The sequence below is a fragment of the Thamnophis sirtalis genome, unplaced genomic scaffold (genome assembly GCF_051295495.1).
Source record: "Thamnophis sirtalis isolate CommonGarterSnake01/CBP01778 unplaced genomic scaffold, rThaSir2_p1.2 scaffold_3, whole genome shotgun sequence".
Taxonomy (NCBI): domain Eukaryota; kingdom Metazoa; phylum Chordata; class Lepidosauria; order Squamata; family Natricidae; genus Thamnophis; species Thamnophis sirtalis.
This window is the reverse complement of record NW_028261383.1, coordinates 12,351,448-12,374,050: the sequence shown is the minus strand read 5'-3', so window position 1 is coordinate 12,374,050 and position 22,603 is coordinate 12,351,448. Positions and strand designations below refer to the sequence as shown.

Sequence of the window (22,603 nt, the reverse complement as noted above, 5' to 3'; positions counted from 1 at the left end):
CTGCGGCTAGAGGTTTTGCTGATCAAAGGGGACCTCCCCCCCAGCCTCCCCCTCGAAGACATCGCATGGCTAAAATCCCTCCCTTGCCTGTGCGTTTTAATGGTACTTCAGCCAGCCTCCCCTCCTTTCTTATGCAGGTTTTTAATTACATGGAGATTTATGGCCGGGACTTTGAATCTGACACTTTAAGGGTCAGAATGGTTCTTTTATCTTTGGATGGTGAAGCGGCTACGTGGTCGACTGCTTTGCATATGTCTGGTTCTCCCCTCTTGGGGAATTTCAACCATTTTATGGCGGCTTTCCGCCAACGTTTTGATGACCCGTTAACTGAGAAGCGAAACAAATTAAAGTTTTTAACCTTCGACCAAGGCGATAGACCGGTTGCCCAATACATCCAGGAATTTCAATGTCTGTCTCAGTACATGAGAGGCTGGGGGGAGGATGCGCTTCTGGACAGATTTGCTGAAGGTTTAAACGCTGACATTTATCAACAATGTGTCAATCGTAACCTGCCGAGACGTTTAATCACTTGGTTTGAGCATGCTGCTGACGCCGAGCTTGACTTAATTCGTCTGCGTTATGCCACAGAAGAAAGAAGGAAGCGGAAAGAAAGGGCTGCCAAGTCCCTCCCCCCTCCAACTACCCAATTGCTTTCCAAACGCCGGGGCGACGCGAGAGAGCCCCCTTCTGGCTCCTCCAGACCTTTAACATGTTTTCGCTGTGGCAAGCTTGGGCATACCGCCCCCCTCTGTCGGGCGAAATTACCCCTCTCTGCCCAACCCCCTCCCAGACGTGAGGAGAAACCTGCAAGAGGCTCTGAAAAGAAAAAGAAGGAAACGGCTTTCGCTGGAGAAACCAACCCCCCTCCTCTTGCCCAACCATTGAAGGATGACGCGGATGCTAACTCCTCTTCTTCTGATGACTCTGATGACGACACTTCACCTCACTGGGTGAGTTCAAACAAGGGGCCCCTTCTACTCCCTATTGAATTAAAAGTTCCTCCTGAGGGAACACCTGCCACCCTCCTAGCATTACTGGATTCCGGCTGTTCCCGGTCCATGATCAACCCAGCCATGGTTGAGAAATTAGGCCTCAAATTGCGCACTTTGAAAACCCCTATTGTTTTTTGCCAGATAGACGGATCGGTTGCGGGGGGAGGGCCCGCCCATTTTTTTACTGAGCCTTTAGAAATGAAAATGGGTACCCACACTGAATTAATCTCTTTTGTGGTCGCACCTGGCATGGACAGACCACTTATTTTGGGCATCCCGTGGCTCCGGAAATGGAACCCTCACATAAATTGGCGGACAGGTCGCTTGCGTATTCGCTCCAAAGTGCCTCCAGTGGGGGAGGGCTCTCCAAACCAACCTGACGTCACTAACGTTCCTGAAGTAGCCGCTAGGGGGCAGGAGAGGATTGCAGGAGAGGAGAAAATTCCGAAAGAATATTTGGATCTTAAGGAAGTCTTCAGCGAGCAATCTTCGGACATTCTGCCCCCCCACAGACCTACTGATTGCTCCATTGACATTTTGCCCGGGGTCAAACTCCCAAAACCCCGCATTTACTCCATGTCACCCAGGGAAATGGAGGAGATGCGTTCTTTCATTGACAAAAATTTGAAGCGTGGCTTCATTGAACCGGCCCGACCCAAGGTGGCGGCTCCTGTGCTGTTTCGTGAGAAGAAAGATGGGTCTCTTCGTTTATGTTGTGACTTTAGAAACCTTAACGCCATCTGTACTCAGAACCTCTACCCTCTACCATTGATGAAGGACTTGTTGGCGCAACTGGGGAAGGGCCGCATCTTCACAAAATTGGACCTGCGCGAAGCTTACTATAGGGTTCGCATTAAGGAAGGGGACGAATGGAAGACCGCTTTCAACTGCCCTCTTGGTTGTTTCCAGTTCCGGGTTATGCCTTTTGGCCTACAGGGGGCTCCTGCGGTATTCATGCAATTTATTAATGAGATCCTGCACGATCATCTCTATAAGGGCGTTATCGTATATCTGGACGATATCCTCATTTATATCCGCTCTTACGACCACCACGTCAATCTGGTGCGCACTGTTTTGAAAAAACTCCGTGCCGCCAACCTGTATGCCAAATTGTCTAAGTGTGAGTTTCACCAAACTACTATTGACTATCTGGGCTACCGTATCTCCCCTCATGGCGTTGAAATGGACCCTGAGAAAGTAAAGGCGGTCACTGAATGGGACGCTCCCAAAACTCGTAAACAATTGCAAAAAAATTTGGGTTTCGCTAATTTCTACCGTCAATTTATTCCCTCTTTTGCCGACATTGCTCTCCCTATTACTAATTTGCTCAAAACTAAAGGCGACCCGAAGCCTAGACCCAATAAGCCTTTGGACTGGACCATGGAATGCCAGGCGGCATTCGAAAAGCTTAAACGCCTTTTTGCCGCTGAACCAGTTCTTAAACATCCTGATCTCACCCAGCCGTTCGTTGTCCAGGCTGATGCCAGTGATGTCGCCGTTGGGGCAGTTCTGCTACAAGCCAATGACCAAGGTAACTTACAGCCTTGCGCGTACACCTCACGTAAACTCACTGACACGGAACGGCGCTGGGCAGTCTGGGAGAAAGAGGCTTTTGCAGTCCGTTGGGCCCTCGCTACTTGGCGCCATTTCCTTGAAGGCTCTAAACACCCTTTTGAGGTGTGGACTGACCACAAGAATTTGGAAGCGTTGCGCACACCTCGCCGTCTCTCCCCAAAGCAGATGCGTTGGGCCCAGTATTTTAACCGTTTCAATTTCACTCTAAAGTATATCCCGGGCGGAAAGAACTTCATGGCCGATGCTTTGTCCCGGTTGCCTCAGTATAATTGTTCCAAACTGAGTATCGTCCAACCGCTCTTGGCAGCTCCGGTGCTCACACGTCAACAAACCAAGGCTCAAAAGGACGTGCCTCACGATCTGCTTTCTGACCTCAAAGCGGCTCTTCCTCAAGACGACTGGTTCCTGAACCATCGGGACGAGTGCACCATGAGGGACGATCTACCGTGGATTGGTGCTAAATTATACATCCCCGCCTCCCTACGGCTTGTGGTCCTTTGTCGCGCTCATGACTCCAGGATGGCAGGTCATTTTGGGTTCGTAAAAACTTTGCACCTCGTAAAGAGACAATTCTGGTGGCCCTCTTTAAAAAAGGACATTGAACTTTATGTCTCCAGTTGCCCAGTTTGCGCTACCGCCAAAAAGCCGCCGGGGAAACCACACGGGCTTCTGCAGTCCGTCGCCCGCCCGGTTGCCCCGTGGAAGGAGATTTCTATGGACTTTATTGTGGAGCTCCCCGAGAGCCAAGGGCACACGGTCATCTGGGTGGTTACTGATTTGTTCTCCAAGCAAGTTCATTTCGTGCCTTGCCACAAGATTCCTTCCGCCAAGGCGTTGGCTAAGCTATTCCTTTCCCACATATACCGCTTGCATGGGGTTCCCGACCGTATTATCTCCGATCGTGGGGTCCAATTCACATCTAAATTTTGGAAGGAGTTCCTCACACGTATTGGCTCCGCCCAGGGCCTTAGCTCCGCCTACCATCCTCAGACTAATGGCGGCTGTGAATGTACTAATTCCGTCCTTGAACAATATTTACGTTGTTTCATCAATTATCAACAGGACGATTGGGTGGACTTGTTACCACACGCTGAAGTGGCCTATAACAATTCGGTTCACTCCAGCACAGGTTTCACCCCTTTCCGGGTCGTTTACGGCCAGGATTTTGTTCCTATTCCTGAACTGCCTACGGCCCAGCCTCAAGTTCCTTCCGTTGCAGACTGGAGTGAACGTCTCAGTCGCCTTTGGCCCCTCACTCTTTCCACCTTGGACGCTGCCCACAAGGCTCATAAGAAGCAGGCTGATAAGAAATGCTCTCAGCCTTATGAGTACCACGTTGGAGATTTAGTGTATTTGTCCACTAAATTCTTGCATACTACACAAAAGTCTAAGAAATTGGGTCCCAAGTATGTTGGCCCTTTCCCAATTGTGAAAGTTATCAATCCTGTTTCTGTTCGTTTGCAATTGCCCAAACATCTCAACCGGATCCATCCGGTATTCCATATCAACCTCATCAAGCCAGTTCGGGTGTCTGACCTACGGCCCGCAGATGACCCTCCACCTGCTCCGTTGCTTATTGATGGTGAACATCATTTTGAGGTCCGGGACATTCTGGATTCCCGCAGGCACCGTAATCGCATCCAATACCTTGTGGCTTGGAAACATTTTCCCCCCTCCCATACGGAATGGGTTGATAAGTCCCACGTTCGTGCCCCCCGCTTACTCCAGAAATTTTATGCTGCTTATCCAGACAAGCCTTGACTTTTCTCCTTTCCCTCTCTTGCTTGTTTGTTGTTTGTCTGTTTTGTTTGTTTTTTCTTCCAGGCCTGACAGCCTTTTTTCCGGGGGACGGCCGGATGTCAGCTTCTGCTTTGCTGCTGCTTCAGCTGCCATGAAACGGGAAGGGGGGGGCGTGTATGTGGGAGGGTTTTAATTGATGTGCTGGAGGACTGCTGAAAGAATGTTCTAGGATGTACCAGTCGTTGGGATTTACGCATGCGTACGTGTTTCCCGCCTGCATCAACGGCCTTCACATTCCATCTTGGCCTGTCTTTTTGAAGTTATCTCACACCTGACATTTGAAGGACTTATGATTGGACTGGAGCTTTGATCCTAAGGGGGGGGAACGGGCTTTGCTATATATCAATTGCTTTCGCGCCATATTATTCAGATTTTGCTTCACTACTGCTCGCTTACCATTTATAATTAATAAAAGTACTTTGGATTTCCAACCCATGGAGTCTCTTGGTCTTCTTTCCTAATTATGGAATGGAATGGGGCGTGACAATTCCTGTGGAAATTGCAGCAGGCTTAATCTTGGGAGCTGGGATTCTCTTCCTGATATGTAAGTGAAAGAAACACATCCCCGACCTCTCTCTCTCTCACACACACACAGTCTTTCGGTGCTGATGGAGTTGGTGTGGAGGGGAGAGAGTGTCTCTGAGTTGCAGCCATGGCCCCCACAGGACCCTTCCCCAGAAACAGGACTTTAAATGGGAATCAGAAAAGAAGAAGAAACTAGGAGCCACTTTCCCAACTCCTGTAAATCTCAAAATCTCATTCCTCTTGTCTCTTTGGCCTTAGTGGACAGAGGAATAAATATCAGGGCTCAGGAGTCCCTTAAATGGTCTGAGAAGCACTAGAAGATTCCTAATCCTGCCCCTGAAGAAGATCCATGTGCCACTTCATCTGGGAAGAGGGACCTTCAGGGAAGCTCTGGTGAAAGGTGGAGCCATGGAGGGAGGGCCCCCTGTCCTCTGCCCCTACTTGCAATCCCACCTGGAGACAGAGAAAAACAGGATCAAGGGTCCAGTGGTGGGAGGAGCCACTCAAGAGACACGAGAGGGAGAGGGAATGTGGGAAGTGGATATAGGAAGAATTGAGTTTCATCAAATTTCCCCTGATTAGCAGCTCTTGATGGCTAACAATTCTGCCCTTTGTCGTAAACAGATGGAAGCCCTCATGCAAACGTCTCAGGATGCTGGATTATAATCCAGCCAGTTGGGCTCTCTGGGCCTCCTGGAGGTCTTCAGCACAAGTTCTTCTCTTTCCCAGGCAGGAACAGCTGCCCCCAAATTCTCGCTATCCTCTCTTTTTGCCACCTATCAGACCAGTGGTGGAGATGCAGGGAAAAATTCCATTGCAAAGTGACAACTTGCTGTGATCATATTGATCTACAAGAACATCTTTTTCCCCCTGTGGATGACACAGAAGATGAGATGCAGTCACAGGCGATGCTCCCACCTAACAGTTAGCTCAGAGGTGAGCCTGACAGTCGCTGAAGTCTATTTAAGAGGCAAAACTCCACGCTTGGAAAACACTATCTGGCTTGGGGTGGGATGGGGGAATCCAGCCTCTCAGTCTTTCCAATGTAACCAGGAACTAATTCAAGGTTTTTTATTTTTTAATACAAATTATACATATTACAGGAACAAAGCATTGTCCAGGTCTTTTCTTTTACACCCTCTCATTTCAATAGTCCATTTTGCATCACAGTTTTGTTTTCACTTTCAGCCAAATTATTCTCTTCCATTATTTTTCATCTTTATGGCTATTTTTTCTTAATACACAAACAATATCTTCAATGAGCATTTCTTTCCATTTTTTCTACAATTAACAATATACTATAATATCTTTATTTTTTTAATTAATTACATAATAACACTCTTGCGACTATTCTCTTTGGTCTACTAATATAACTCTTTTTCCCTTCCTCTTTTATCCATTTTCTCTTGGCCTCTCAAGAATTCCACTTCTAATCATTTTTCTTCTTCTCCCCCTTTCTCCTAACTTCTTCTTCTTTTTCCTATTTTTGTGGTTATTGTATCTTTTCTTCAAAGTGTTTACTTTGATTTTTCTAGTAACTTTCCCTAGAGTTCTCCTCCTTTCCTTACTATTTTGTGGTTTCTTTTTGGGGGGGATCTCCCCCTTTATCGATTTTTCCTTTGTGACTGTAAATCCTAGTGAAATCTTTTATCTGCACTTTATTTTCAATTTTTCTTTCTTCCACCTTAACTTCCTCTACTTTATTCGTGCCCTCTTTTGCCCCCTTTTCTCCTATTTCTTGTTCTGTATGTTCCGTTTGATTTTCTAGCTTTTTAAAAAAATTAACCTGTTACGTGCACTTTTCAACATCCCAAATAATTCATCAAACATCCAAATCTCCATTATACGTTTAACTATTTTAACAGATTTTTAAATTTTGGGGTTATACCACATTTAATTGCCAATTTAGGATCTTCCAAATTCTATTGCTCAATTTTAGAATTAATCCAGTCCAGTCCAAGTTGAAGTTTTCTTTCTCTTCCACAGCTATAGGTAGTTGCAGCAGTCAAACAATGTTACAAAAACAAATACTCCTTAGCAATTCTCACTGTTTCAAAGTATCCCTTCCTGTAGCCAAGATCACACTTCACAGCTGCAATCTCACGTCCCCCCATTTCATTAGCTGGTGTACTACTTTCTATTCGCCACTAGATGGCTCTTTCCAAACCGCAATACAATCCAACAGCTGACTGTCAATAACTTTCAAAAGCACTTCAAATCCACAAAAAATAGAATAAAATAAAGAGAAAAGGGACTCGCCCCTGGGGTCTTTCTTAGTTAATTTCTTCATTTCCAAATTGCAGAAGAAAAGATCCACTGAGGCTTTGGTGCTTTACCTCCGCTGCCTCTTTTTTCTTCAATAAAATTCCCCAAGAGCCAGTTAGCCACTAATTCCACCCCAGGCACCCCCTGGAGGAAGGAAGGGGGATCAGGATGGGTCCTTTGGGGGGATATCAGAAGGAGACCTCTGGCAACTCTGCACATATGCACACTGGGAACAGGCTCCAGCTGTTCGTCTGCCTCACTGATTTCTGACTCTGATAACTGACATACAGCTCTGGCCCACTCTCTGCTCCCACACAGACCCCCATCAGAGCCTTCCCCAAACTCCAGGACTGATCCATGTTCCTCCCCAACCTCCTCACTCTCTGAATCTGCTGCCAGCCCCGGTGGCCGCTGGCAGGCCAAAACACCGCCCCCACCCAAGCATCTGTGCTTGGATACAATGCCAGCTTTCCATGGGATATTTCCAACAGAAAGCAGGCACAGTTCTCTCTACCTGGCAGCAGAAACGATAAAATCTAGGACAAATTCTTCCTTTATTTTATTTACATTCGCAGGAATGGCTGGGGGAGGGGAAACATCCTCATGTTCTTTGCTTCTTGCCCTGTCTGGTATCACAGCATCTCTTTTCCCACGACTTACACATCAACACAATTTTGCAGCTGTAGGTGCCGCACCGACCTCAGAGCCTGAAACCACCAAGAGAGGCTCGTGAAGAACAAAGGAAGAGCAACGGATGGAGAGAGAGCCCAGGTGTTCACCTCCAGAGCTTCTGAGAACAGCTGCCTTGAAGAACTTCATGGAAGTTGGCTACAGTGGGAGGGGGAACCAAATTGCGGAGGAGGTTCTTTCAAGCGTTAGGAGCCCTGGGGGGGTCTATTGAGGGGCCCTATGGAGCATCTTAATGAGACGCGGTGACTCAGTGGCTAAGATGCTGAGCTTGTTAATCAGAAAGGTCAGCAGTTCAATGGTTCGAATCCCTAGCACCGTGTAATGGAGTGAGTTTCTGTTACTTGTCCCAGCTTCTGCCAATATAGCAGTTTGAAAGCATGAAAAAAGTAGAAAAATAGGGACCACCTTTGGTGGGAAGATAACAGCATTCCGTGAGCCTTCAGCATTTAGTCATGCCGGCCACGTGACCACGGAGACGTCCTTGGTATAGCATTGACTCTTCGGCTTTGAAACGGAGATGATCACCGCCTCCTAGAGTCGGGAACGACTAGTACATATGTGCGAGGAGAACCTTTACCTTTATGGACCATCTTGTAGGAGATGAACAGGCTGAGATGGAAGGCGGAGTTAAACATGTCATCAGTCTGTCCCAAAGGGGCTTTTCCAAAAGGAAAAGTGACTTTCTTGATTTGTTACCCCCATGAAAATATTTTAGTTTTGAAAACAATTTGCTTCTCATCCAAGAAGCTTCCTGGATGAGAAGCAAAATCTTTTCAACAACAACAACAAAACACCCAAGAAAGTCCAGTTGCCCTTTGAACAGCACCACTGGGACAACCATGACCTGGACGATTGAGAATCTCCAAAGACCATCAGTTTGGAATCCACCCCTTCCCCAAATGAATTCCACTGACCTTTTTCAAGTGCCAGTGAAGTTTGAGCTATTCATACATGTATATCAGATCCTGGCATATAGATACCATGTAGTAAACTTTTAGTCCTTTGAATTCAACTCCAGTTCCTGGAGTTCCTAAAAAGGATATGGAGACCGTAGAAAGAGTGCAGAGAAGAGCAACAAAGGTGATTAGGGGACTGGAGGCTAAAACATACGAAGAATGACTGCAGGAACTGGGTATGTCTAGTTTAATGAAAAGAAGGACTAGGGGAGACATGATAGCAGCATTTTGATATCTCAGGGGTTGCCACAAAGAAGAGGGAGTCAAACTATTCTCCAAAACACCAGAGGGCAGGACAAGAAGCAATGGGTGGAAACTAATCAAGGAGAGAAGCAACTTAGAACTAAGGAGAAGTTTCCTGGCAGTTAGAACAATTAATCAATTGTTAATCAATTAACAATTAATTAAAAACAACTTGCCTCCAGAAGTTGTGAATGCTCCAACACTGGAAGTTTTTAAGAAGATGCTGGATATCCATTTGTCTGAAGTGGTGTAGGGTTTCCTGCTTGGGTAGGGGGTTGGACTAGAAGACCTCCAAAGTCCCAATTCTGTTATTCTATTCTATTCTATTCCATTCTATTCCTGGTTCCTTGTGTCTGACTCTCCTCCAGGGAAGAACTGTTTGTCTGAAGGGGAACTGCAAACCTTTCTCCTCTCCAGTTTACCCTTCAGGCCTGTCTGGGGTGCAGGAGGGGAAAGGGAGAGCCATGGAGAGGGGAGAAGGTCTTCATCCCCCCTAGAAAGGATTTGTGTGTCCCCTTCCTCCATTTCCTCCCTTTGCAGCACAAGGCATCCTATGGAAACGGGGGAGGGGCAGAGCACCCCCAAAGACACTGTATGAACATTTCACTGGCAAGAAATGAACCTCACAGAAGACAAGACTCCAGATGGGAGAAGAGAGTGATATGCGAGGTCCCTTCTCCAGGGGAGGCTGGGCTGCTCTTCCCCACTTTCCTCTCCTTCACTCTGTCAGAAAACTATTCCACGGAGGATGGCAGCCCTTCAGATGCTCTCCAAAAGGGCTCTTCCAAAGTGAAGAGAATGAATGAATGACTTATGATACCCTCTGTTCACCTCCAGAGGGCGCCCTCGTCTGCCTTGAGTAGAAGTAACTGCCCACAAAAGATTGATACCCCCCTCTCTGAAAGCGCCGATCCCCCAAGGACTGTTCCCCATCCTCCTCTTCTCCTGCTTTCCCCCTGAACCCGCGGGGAGGTCTTGGGGGTCGGGGGATCGGTGATATCCTGGGGCAAGCGATCCCTCCCCGGGAGTGGGGAAGAACTATGAGGCTGGCCTCTGTTCAGCAGGGGAGGGTTAGCCTTAGTTATCACTCCCAGAGGAGAGGACTCAATCCATTAGAATAGAGCTGGAAGGGACCTTGGAGGTCTTCTAGTCCAGAGTTCCCCAACCTTTTTGGGTTGGCAGCCTGAAGTGGGGGCAGAGGGGAAAGAGGGATGAATTTTTGTGAGGATCAGGTTTTTGTGATTACGAGAGCGCAAGTGGAGCCATGAGCGCCTGTGACGAGGCTCCCGTGAGTGGGGCTGTGTGGACTCACGCGGTCCGGGGGCAATGAGACTGGACCCAGTAATGGGCCATGGTTCACAGGTTGGAAACCCCACTTCTAGTCCAACTCCAGCAGGTGAGCCTATACCAGTCGTGGGATTCAAATTTTTTTTTTACCACCGGTTCTGTGGGCGTGACTTGGTGGGTGTGGTGTGGTTTGGTGGGCGTGGCAGGGGAAGGATACTGCAAAATCCCCATTCCCTCCCAATCAGCTGGGCCTCGGGAGGCAGAGAATAGATGGGGCGGGGCCAGTCGGAGGTGGTATTTACTGGTTCTCCAAACTACTCAAAATTTCCACTACTGGGTCTCCAGAACTGGTCAGAACCTGCTGAATGCCACCTCTGGCCTATACCATTAAAGACAGGTGGAAGCAGCAAGCTCCTGGAAGGCGAAGGGAAGGTGAACTGAACAATGTGAAGCGCGAAACGAGGCGTCTTGGCAACAAACCCTTTTGAAGACTCTTTTGAGAGAAAGATTCTTTTCAAAAGAGGAATGTTAGCCGTTGGTGCCACACTTTTAAACGAGGCCAGCCCGCTCACTGATTGGCTGGATTCCAGTCAAACAGTGAGCGGCAGGCTGGGCTTAGTGCAGACAGGTGGGGGAATGCGCGAGCGAGCTGCGACGCGCCGGCAAAAGGGTGCTTTGCAGCGACAGGGGCCAGGACCGGTACCGGGGTTCCTGGAAGTTAATTACTTCCGGGTTCACCGATGAACCGGTTCGTGCGAACCGGTGCGAACCGGGAGGAACCCACCCCTGGTCTATTTGGTCCTGAGATGATCTGAGTTTAACCTTAGTCGTGTCCAAAAAAATGAGGGTGAAAGCCCTGATAATATTTCCCAGGTCCCACTCACACAGATGGCAAAATCCTACTGAATGCAAGGTTGCTCAGCTTGGCTGAGAGTTGCAAAGATGCCAGGGAAAGGGATAAGTCCCTAAATCCACACACACACACACATGCACACGCACACACACACACACACACACCAAAATCCAGGTATAGTTCACCCAAATCCAAAGTGCAAGGACAAAGTCTGAGAAGCAGGTCTGAAGTCCAAACGGAGGTCACATGGAGCGTGACCCGACAATTGCGTGATCGACAAAATAGCGCCAATTACAATGCGACATCATAATCGCGTCGCCAACTTCACGTCAATAAAATCACGACAACAAAAGCGCGATGAAGACAACCGCACACCATTTAAAAGCAGTAGAAATTTATTGTATCACTAAATAACTCAGCAGTAAAAATTTATTATGTCACTAAATAATTTAAAAATTCAGCAATAAAAATGTATTATTAAAAATTATTATGTCAATAAATATTTTGAATTAATTTAGATGTCAATATGACATACGGCATGCAGATAGTCTGTACAATCATGCCCTGCATATGTAGGAAGAATTGCAGCAAGACGTCTTGATAATTGCACTTATTTAGACTTGCTTCCAGCGAGACTCCGGCTGTGCTGTTCACAATAATTTGACGAGGTTTTTCCACACCATTTTCAGCTCGTTTGCGTATAGTCGCTTTTATTTTTTTACTTTCATTTTTTGCGGTATCTGGAGCTCAATAGTTGTTTGTAACGTCCCGTCTGTTTTCTTCTTAAGTCTGCCGGCACACTCTCTTTTAATGCACCTCCGCGAAGACGATCCATCTTGGTTTAACTTGTCACGTCGATATCGATATCCTTCATACAGCAGTTGTTTTCCTTTCTGTGACTTAATAATATCCATGCCTGCAGTATAACTCAAACGTCTTATACAGTTGGTGAGTGCTGACCGTTATAACGTACTTATACGCGTTCCACCTGTTCCATCTGTTAAAGCCCCAGCACGCGATTTTGTCGGTGCGCATCTGTCAGCACGTTATTGTCGGAAACAGATTAGCAGTTTTGACGCCGTGCATTTGTCCATCGCGGTTCTGTTGGCGCAGAAACGTCTATTGCGCATTTGTCGGTGAACCCACATGGAGTGCAGGCTGGAAGTCATGTAAACAGCAGCCACAAAGTGACAGTACCTGCATGGCAGGGCAAATGTGTGGTTGTTTCTAACACTGCATTGTCCAAATCTTGGCCTAAGGAGGGGTGTGCTGGTATTACTCCTTAGGTGGAAAGAGGCAATGGACCAACCTCCATTGTGCCTCCTTCTGTTCAGTCCAACTCAACAGGTTCTTCTCATCCTTTCTGATCAGCTGCAGCTTCAATCCTTCTCCATCCTGGGCTTCTGGCTGGGTCTGTGAGCCCTCCAGCTGCAGCTGTGTCTCTCCCATTTCCTCTCCAGCCAGATGCTCATCCGCTTGTTCCTCTGAGGGCCCTTCTGAAGTTCCTGGGCTCACTCCTTCCTCCAGCCTCTCCATTCCTGGCTTTGGGGCATCAGCATCTTCCAGACATTCCTCTGGTTCCCCCTCTGAATTCTTCACAGCTGCTCCTTCCTTGTTGTCAGAATAGGCATCTGGGGAAGCCATCAGAGGTCTTTTCTCTCCTTCCCTTAGCTCTGTCTTCTGCCCACAGCAACCCTGTGTGGAAGGAAGCAAACAAAGAAGATAAAACTTTGCACTGCCCTTCCATATAAACAGGTCCTCCCTGAGAGAGGGATCTTCTAAGAAGGGGTCATCCCTTTTCTCCCCAGTGTTTCCTTCCTCTTGTCTCTCTTGTACCTCCAGCTCATCATCACCAAGAAGCCTTTATCCTAGAGGGCCTCCCCCTGTTTTTCCAGCTCACCCTCTTTCTCTCCCCCTCCCCTCCAGTCCTTCCTGGACAGAAATCCCCCATTTTCCCAGGGGGCCCCACTTCCTGCTACTAGCCCCTTTCCTGTCTCACTCTCCTCCCTTGGAGCTGGAGGGCCAGAGGAAATGAGCTTTGACTGATTTTCCCTTGTATTGCAACTAGATCAGAGGGTCCCCAAGAGGAGGGGCTGAGCCCCAGAGGAGCCCCAGACATCCCACCATCCCTCCATGGCTGCCTTGGGAAGACTTTGAGGAGGAATTCCCCACCACAACAATCCTGAAGGTGTTGGCTCTCAGGTATTCTCCAAGCCCCGGGTTTTATCTAAAATCAGAAATGAGGAGGTGATAAGCTGCCTGGGAAAGCCAAGGGAAATCCCCAAAACAATTAAAAAAGGAAAGTTAGAATATTTCGGACACATGATGCGATACCCAGAAAAATACGGCATCCTTCACTTAATCCTCCAGGGAAAGACTGAAGGCAAATGAGGTCCAGGCAGAAAAAGAACATCATGACTTCAAAATTTAAGGGACCATTTTGGACAAAACCTAACAGCACTTTTTCGTGTGGCTGTTGATAAAAATAGGATCGCCAATGTCCGATGATAGAGGAGGAGGAGGAGGAGGAGGAGGAGGAGGAGGAGGAGGAGGAGAAGAAGAAGAAGAAGAAGAAGAAATAGTAGTAATAGTAGTAATAGTAGTAATAGTAGTAGTTTTATCTCTTAAATAGACTTCAGCAATAGTCACCTCTGATGTCTTTTTCTGTGAGGACATTGTTTGTGATTGAATCTCATCTTTAGTGCTAGAAGTTGGGAAAGAACGAAGTTTTTCTAAAAGGTGATTGAGGTAAGTTCTCATTGCCTGATGGCGTTTTTTCCTGTATTTCCTCCAGCAGCCTAATAAATGACAAAGAGAGAAGATAGTTAGTTTATTTCTGGTCAGCAGCTCCTGCCTGAGATGGATTTAAGATGAAGACCCCCAAGGGGCCCAGGTGGTAAAATTGCCTGGATTATAACTCAGCATCTTGATTTGCTTATCTACGTATAAAATATAAAAGCGAAATACCACTCACGCATCATCATGAAATCTCCAGAACCATAAAGCCTACAAACTTGAAATTTGACACATATGTTCCTCTTGGCTTCTAGGTGCTCGCTAAGAAAGGACTTTTTTGAAGTGACCATCAGATCATTAGATTTTTTATAGTATTACTAGCTGAAAACCTGCGCTCCGCTACAAAATTATGTGGATCGGGCTTCATAAAATGACACTTACAGCTTGAAAATAAATGAGTAGTTACGAGCGTCCTCTCCCCTTCTCTCCCTCAGGCTTGCCCCACAGAAGCCTCAGTGATGATATTTTAGCCTCCAATCCGCTAATCATCCTGATTGCTCTTCTCCGCACTCTTTCTAGTGTCTCAGTCTTTTTCATAGTGTGGTGACCAAAACTGAATGCAGCGCTCTAGGTGTTGTCTTACTAGAGTGTTATAGAGTGGTATTAGTACCTCATTTGATCTTGATTGTATCCCTCTGTTAGGGCAATTCAGCTCATTGTATTGGCTCTTTTAGCCGCTACTGCACACCGCAGCTTCCTTCCAGGCAACAGGAAGGTGGGACATTCTGAGATTTACCGGAAGTAGAAAAATTGCTACCTTGTTTCTCCTTCCTTTCTGACTCTCATTCAAAATGCTGCTTGTGGGGAAGGGTCTTGTGGGGATCCTGGCTGCAACTCTCAGAGAGACCCTCTCCCACCCACGTGAGCTCAATCAGCACAGAAAGACACAGGACTTGCGGGGTGTGTGTGTGTGTCAATGGATGCATTTCACTTACAGATCAGAAAGAGAATCGCAGCTCCCAAGATTATGATCATCAAAACTCCCACCGAATGAAATAACGGCATATCTAAAGAAAGAGAAACATGGTTCTGGTTAGACAGATTCTGACTTCCCTGACATGGAATTCCTAAGCAATGGGAGCATTTGCCAACCTGAACTGGCCTCCAAGTAGTGTCTCCACCTGAAGGAAGCCACCCTCCCTTCTAACGCTGAAGAGGGCAGGGCAAATGGCTTTAAAAGGACAAAGAAGGAGCCACAACCAAGGCAGCAGTCAGATAAGGAGGAGATTTCAGCCTGGGCCAGGAAATCAGCTTAAGGACATGTGTCAAACAGGCCCTTCCCTAGTTCACCTGAAGATAAATGGAGGGAGGCAGAAGCATTTTCAGATTGACAGATTGTACCTGGCATTGGCTTCTTATTCTGGTCTCCCTTGTTGGGTTGACAAAGGGCCAACCTCCCCTACTGAAAATGGCATTGATTGAACCATCCTACAGTGGTGAACAATCTACTTCCACATTTATTTTTATTGTATTTTATTTAATAAATTTAGATGCCACCCATCTCACCACGAGATGACATATTGCAAATGCTGAGCCTCTCACCTGTTTCCTCCTTCCAGGCCAAGACCAGGGGCTCCTGCAAGCCCTCGTGCTCCAGGTGACACCGAAAACGGTCCCTCTCCTTGGGGTCGATCTCAATGCTGAGCTGGACATAATAGGTCCCATCTGAGTTGGGCGTCATGTTCCTATGGAGGGTCTCGTATTCACAGACCTCCCCATCCCTCCTCCAAGTGGCCTGGATCTCCTTGGGGTAGAAGCCAAAGGCCTGGCAGATGTGGACCTCCAGGCTGTCATTCACCACCTTGCGAGTCACCTTCCCCACTGGGGGCTCTGCAGAAACAGCAACAACAGAATTCTCAGGATTTTTAGTTTCTGGAAAGATTATTTAATAATAGGGAAGACTTCCTTTGGCCATTGTCTCCCTTCTCCTCTCCTGAACCTCTGGGAGCCTGAACTCTTTAGATTCATTTTTGAAAGGGACACGTAGACTTTGGGGTAAAGTTCTCACTCTGACCAAAGTAATTGCAATGCTTGGGCTTCCAGTTGAGTTTTGACACCCTAAGTTGAATTTGTTCAAGTTGTCCCAAGTGGTAATTGGGAAGAGAATCAATTTTTGGTTCTGCCCCAAGTGCAGCAGGTAAAAATTAGATTTCCTCATGAAAATGAAACTGGATCTCAACTTTGCTATCTGGCTCCTTTGGTTTCCTTTTCTTTTCCTTTGTAGAACTTAGCTTTTGAGGGGTGAGGTTTTGGAACTTCTTTTCCTGATTGTTGTAATGCCCCTAGTTTGTTTTGGAAAATGCCCAGATCACTTTCTGCCAGGCACGTGAAGGATGGCTTGGCTGTGCAGGGCAGAAAAACACAAGAAGAGGAAGAGGAAGGAACCTAGGAAAAAATTGCACAACCTGAGCCCATTCAGCCACTCACCTGTCTTCTTCACAGCCTCCATCTGGTAGGAGAGGCATTTCTCTAGCCACTCAAGGCAGTTATTCTCCAGAAAGAATTTGATTCTCCCAGACCTCACTGGATTCTTCTCCCACTCCTCCTTGACCTTCTGGGCTTTGGGTTGAGCTGGGACCCATCTGAGGGTCTCCTTATCGAAGCTGATGAAGTCCTCCCCATTGTAGCCATAGCGGAAGAACCCTCCTTTGCTCCCGTCTTCCCTGAGTTCACAGCCCAAAGTCCCCTGCCAGATGTGAAGCCCTGAAATACACAAAGAGGGATAAGAATAGTCCAGAATTGCTCTCCCTAGGGCCCCCCCACCAGTAATTGAAGTGTTTCCTTCTCCCCATCCCACCAGGGGAGGGGAAACAGATCTTTCCTCCCCTCTTTCTTTCAATGGTCTTTTCTGTGATCTGGGGCCACACTTGGTCTTTTTGATGTGGGGCTAGAAGATCATGAAGACTCCGAGAGAGAAGATCTTGGTTTCCTTTGCAGGAAAGGATCTCCCATCCTCATGCTCCTTACAGCCATTGGTGGTCAAGGGCAGAAACAATGCCCTCCTTTCCTGGGAAGGAGTGGCAACTACTAAAATGGAACTGGTGGCAGCCACTTTTCCATTTCTCAGTTGCCACACAGGAATGGCGGGGTGGGGGGAGGTTTGGAATGTCACTCCAACCCAGACGTAACACATAATTGTCCCGTAGGAACCAAGGTCATCTCCAGAGGCGGAGAGGGAGAGGAGTGACCAAGAAGCTCTCCAATTAACCCAATTGGACAATGTTACATGTGACACTTGGGGAGGGAATCATTTACTCTTTTAATTATACTGAAACTGCAGGAAACATTTAGAGTTGGTTTTGCTTTCACCTGTGCCGATATTCTGTAGCCAATAAAGACGTTCTTTGAGGAAGGTTCCAGTCTCAGAATTATGATTTGGTTGGGTTCATTAGTCAGAACTTTGGCACAGGGTTTATCTCAACCCCCTAAGCTCCCAGCCCCCCCCCCCCGATTTCTGTTCTTTGCCTGCTTGCCTCTTTTCCCATTAACCAAAATGACAAGAGGTGGGAAGGTGAGATTTGAGGGAGAATTTGGAACTTGAAGGCTGATCTGCCTTTGCTTACCTCCAGTCCGGGGGTTGCGGTTTGATAACCACTCCAGGTCAGCTGTGAACTCCTTCTTAGGTACCACAATTGTGTTTGCCTCCTCCACCTCCATCCAGGGCACCAGAGGAACCATGTTCCCGGTGGAAAAGTTATATCGAGCGATGGGCTGGTCATCCAGGTTGACCATGGAAAGGAACTGGGGCACCCTCTGGCTGGACTCTGACACCTCCAGGTAGGAATAGGACAGGGAGTGCCTGGAGGAGCCTGGAAGGGGAAGAGGGTTACAATCAAGATCAAGTGAGCTGCTAATACCACCCTACAAAGCCTTAGTAAGACCACATCCAGTATCTTTTTATCATATGTGGTGGTTGTGTACAATAGCCAAGGAATTTTGGTGTCAGATAAAGACATGGATGTAACCCTAGTCTTGGCTTGGCAATGTATATGTATAGGCATAAGCCATGATTATAACAAATGTATCTGTTACTTTAAATGCTAGAGAGATGTAATTTTATGGCTTTAAGCAGCCATAAAGGGAGGAAGAAACTATTACGGTTTCTCCTGATGCTCCTGATAGTTACTGACTGGTACTGTATGTGCTTAGTATTGGGAGAGAAGACTGTGTATTGGATGGTGGCTACTCTGTATAGTAGTTACCAGTCTACATGGTGAATTGTGAGTTGAGCAACTGTAACTTCAACATATTGTAAATAGACTGTGTATATACTTCAAGACTGCTTATAGTCTGTTTGGAGACTATTTATCCTATTTTTGTTAGGCAAGTGGCTGTGAGTGACTATTCAGTATTCGTTACTATAACTTCTGCTGCAGAACTCTAGTCTCCTAACGGGGATAGACTTAACAGTTGGAAGAGATGTTAGAACAAAAGATACATTTAAAACCAGAACTATTACTATTAGGAATAATTAAAAAATATATAGTAAAGGAGTGACATATTTAATGCTGCATGTAATAACTGCAGCAACATTGGTATATGCACAAAATTGGAAAAACAGAGATGCCCCCACCCCCACCCCGAAGAAAAGGTAACAAAGAAAATTTTGGTCTCTGCAGAAATGGACAGATTGCCACTAGAAATCAAAAATAGAGATGAGACAGAATATTATGAAATTTGGAACAAAATGTATCAATGGTTGGAAATGAGGAAAATGAGTTGGAAAAGAATATTTGGAGGATTGTAAAATTGGAACTGGATAATACATAGATTCACTTAACAGCTGGGTTGTGAACTTAACAATTGCAATGATTCACTTAGCAACAGTGGCAAGAAAAATCTTACAATGGGAAAAACTCACTTAACAAATTTTTTACTTAGCAACATAAATTTTGGGGTCAATCTGGTCATAAGTCAAGGACTACCTGCATTGAACCACAAGCGCTTGGGAGATATCCTCAGTGGAGACTTATGATCTTGAGGACTGAGGTGCCGTGGTTTGGAAAAATCCCATTTATAATTGATGAAAGAAATGTCCGTCTGGGTTCGGCTCCAAGTGGGGAAAAAGACACTGGAGACATGGAGGCTTCTTGGAAAGAGGGTTTATTGGTGGACAGGACCACGTGGCTTGAGCCCTGAACAGAAAAGGTGATCACATGCTTCAATGTTGGTGGAGAAAAGAGAAGGGAGGACTGAGATGCTGAGTCCCTGGTTGTATGCCCTCTCTGGCCTTTGATCTTGAACTTGTATTCTGATTGGTTGTCTGACTCCCATGGGGCCATGCAGGGGCAACTCTCTAGGCTGCGTTTTGAATCCAGGTTTGGTTGAGTTCTCAGATGCCATGTGGCAAGTTGGGTAAAGGGCCAATATTATCATGCTTTAATCCCATCCCCCTGGACCTGAAGTGGAGAAGTCTTTATTATGTAAAGGGACTACTTGGCCTTCTTAATGGCCCATTGACCAAGTGGGGATGGGCAGGAAGCTACAGGCAGCTATTCTGTCTTTTAAAACATGTTTCTTTCTTTTCACATCCAGAGAAATATTCTGCCTTTTCAATATTTCCTAGGATATTTCATTTTTCTGGGAGAGGGCTGGGTGATAACTTCCAACATAATTTTAAGGAAAAGTAAGAACAATAAAACTGGAAGGAGTTGTTTTTATTATTAAGATTCAATCAAAGGTATTTGACTGTAGATACATCAGCCACAATGGTGGTAGTGGGTTCCTGGGAAATTAAAAGCCGTTTGTGGACTTTCTGTGAGTTAAGAACAATAATTAATAGATTGTGTACAGAGGATTTGGAAGCTTAGCTTTGTTGTTGGGATTACCTAACTTTTTTTTCTTCAGTAGGCAGATGGAAGGTCAAATTGGTTGATTGACATCTCTGGTTTTTTTTTAATGGTCAATAGAGTTTTTAGAGTTTTTAGAGTTTTATTAGTATTTGTAGGCCGCCCTTTTCCCTGAGGGGACTCAGGGCGGCTCACACAAAACCGGGAAGGGGGAATACAGACATTAAGATAGAAACATATAATAAAATAGTAAGCAACATACATTCATCATTCGGGAGGGGTAACTATCCTTATCCCCAGGCCTGACGGGCGAGCCAGTTCTTCAAGGCTATGCGGAAGGCTTGGACGGTGGAGAGGGTACGAATCTCCACGGGGAGCTCGTTCCAAAGGGTCGGGGCTACTGCTGAGAAGGCCCTAATTCACTAATTTAGTGAATATAGATTGTCAGCTACCGAGCATTTAATAGCGGCCAGCTGATTAAATGTCACGGTTCCAAATAGCATCTTCCATAAAATAAAAATCCGAGGCAAAAGGTTCCTCAAAACTCCAATTTACTTATTCATCTGTAAGAAGATGCAAGGAGGATGATTCAGCAATTCAGGCATCGCCTCTTTAAGACTCTGAATGGGGTCCATGCAAGCCATTTACCTTTTAAAGAGGTGTCTATATATAAGTGACCATTAGAGGGAGTCCCTATATTTATCAGTATTCAAAGGGGGGGATGTTGTATGTATTCTGAAGGACTTTATTTTATTCAAAATATTAAAATCAAAAGGAAAAAAATGGACACAGAACAAAACAAGCAAAAACATTGGGGGGGAAATGTTAATTAAAAACAAGTGACAAAAATGCTTATTATAAGCCCTAGCTGAACATTGAGAAATCTACTGCAACAATAATAGCTATTTCCCCTTGCACAGCAAGTCAAAATTTATAAGTTTGTACAATTATTTGCACTCCACTTGACCTGTCATAGATTACATACGTGAAAGGAAAAATAGCTGACAGATTGAACAACAGCAGTTAAAATCTGAAGCACTCTGCCAGTTATTTTTTACTTACTGAAAAGTCTGCACACTTTCTTAATTACACAAATCAGCCCATCATTCTCTCTGAGACCAGAGTTCTTCACGGCTCTTAATAGTGAAACCTTTCCTTAGGTTCTTGATTAGGAAGTTTACCAACAACTGCATCCAATTGCCAAGTTCATAACACTCTATTGTAAACATTTCTTCAACCCTGCCTTTTGGAATAATTGTCCTGGACAATCACCGCATTTCTCTTGCCAAGAAGATCTAGCAGAAGGAGGGAGGGAAAGAAGGCAGAGAGAGGGACAGGGAGGGAGAGAGAGAAGGGACAGGGGGGAGAGAGAGGGAAAGAGGGAAGGAGGGAGAGAAAGAGGGAGGGGGGAGAGAGGGAGAAAGAGAGGGAAGGAAGGAGAGAGAGAGAATAGAATAAGTCTTCGGTGCATAGTCTCTCAGTCAGTAGGGGATTTCCATTTTTTTTTTACTACCGGTTGCTCGTGCACGGTCCTGAACGCTCACGCGCCACAACCGAGCAACCCGCCTCAGCTCTGCGCGTGCGTAGAAGTGTCTGGGGTGGGGGGGAGCCTCCCGTCCCCGCTACTGCCGGTTAACCCAATCCAGGCCGAACCAGGAGCAACCCACCTCTGCTCTCAGCGTACGTAACAGAACAATAAAATGGAATACATGCAGCAAGAATCACAACCCTTAGGGACAGTCGTAGGAACTTTCACTCCTGGGGCAGAAATTCAGTCAGTAGAACGGATTACAAAGCAAACACCAACACTTACTTGTCCCACCCTATCAACTCATCCCTACATACCGCAATACAAACAAAATTGCATTGGGTGTATACAGATAGATCGCTTGTTCCTAAGTTGCTGGAACACACAACGGGTTAAAAAAAATAAAGGCAGAATCGTAACCCAAGGAGACGGAGGGGGAATGTGGGGAAGGGATCCAGGCAGGACACGCGTCCGTTCCCCCCACCACTCCCACCCCCGCCTCGCTTTCAAGCCACATCGCAAATCCTTCCAAAAACTCACCGCGGCGGCCCCTCGGCATGATGGATCCCTGGCCGATCAGGAGGAACAGGAGCGCCACTTGCATCAGCATCTCCTCCCGGCTTCGTGTCTACGGTCGAAAACGAAGGTCTCCTCCCGTACCAAAGCCCTTTTGTCCTTCAGGAGGAGCTTGGCACCGGCCACCACCGAGGTTTGCCAATCGCAGCGCCGCTGCTACGCCCCCGCGACGCCCCAGTTCCACCCCCCCGCCGTTAAGATGATTCTGGAAGGTCCTGACGTTGCCCTCCACACCCAAAGAAATCTCTCCCCTCCACTTAAAGTTCTCACCAGCCAGGCTCAGAATGCAAAGGACCTGGTTCCGCCTGGTGTGTGAACGCAGAATAACAGAGTTAACAGATAAACAGAGTTGGAAGGGATTGCGGGGGTTGGAAATTCAGCCTTGTGTTTGATGAGGGGTGAATGGTGTTTTTTTCCCTTGGAGTATACCTTATGATTAAGTAAAATAAACCCGTGGTAGATTCTAAGAAAACACATTTTTATTGTAAAATAAATAACAAACTTACTGGCTAAAACTTACATTCTGGTGAAGTTCCAAGCCTACCTCCTCATGGCAGGCAAACAGAAAGAGAAAAAAGAAAGGCAAAAGAGACAGGCGTAGTAGGCTTACAGAGAAGAGCCAGCCTACCGTATGTCTTAGAATATAAGCGCAGCTGGCAAAAAACAACAACAACATGGTGACAGGGACTTTATAGGTCATGTAATCCAACCCCAATCCCCCCTCCTCA

The 22,603-nt window shown here is 46.4% G+C and overlaps 2 protein-coding genes across 3 annotated transcripts in view; one reads left to right on the top strand and one right to left on the bottom strand.

Annotated features, from left to right (window-relative positions):
- The window catches only part of LOC106552957 (major histocompatibility complex class I-related protein 1-like), a 554,120-nt gene that overhangs the window by 397,287 nt on the left and 134,230 nt on the right, over positions 1-22,603 (top strand). The window lies entirely within an intron of this gene.
- LOC148047196 (zinc-alpha-2-glycoprotein-like) lies at positions 11,564-21,944 on the bottom strand. Its single transcript, XM_087711267.1, has 7 exons — positions 21,840-21,944; positions 17,546-17,791; positions 16,410-16,685; positions 15,525-15,812; positions 14,918-14,989; positions 13,836-13,984; positions 11,564-12,881 (listed from the first exon to the last, which is right to left on the bottom strand). The coding sequence occupies exons 1-7, from the start codon at positions 21,907-21,909 to the stop codon at positions 12,462-12,464; spliced, it is 1,521 nt and encodes a 506-aa protein (XP_087567393.1). The 5' UTR covers positions 21,910-21,944; the 3' UTR covers positions 11,564-12,461.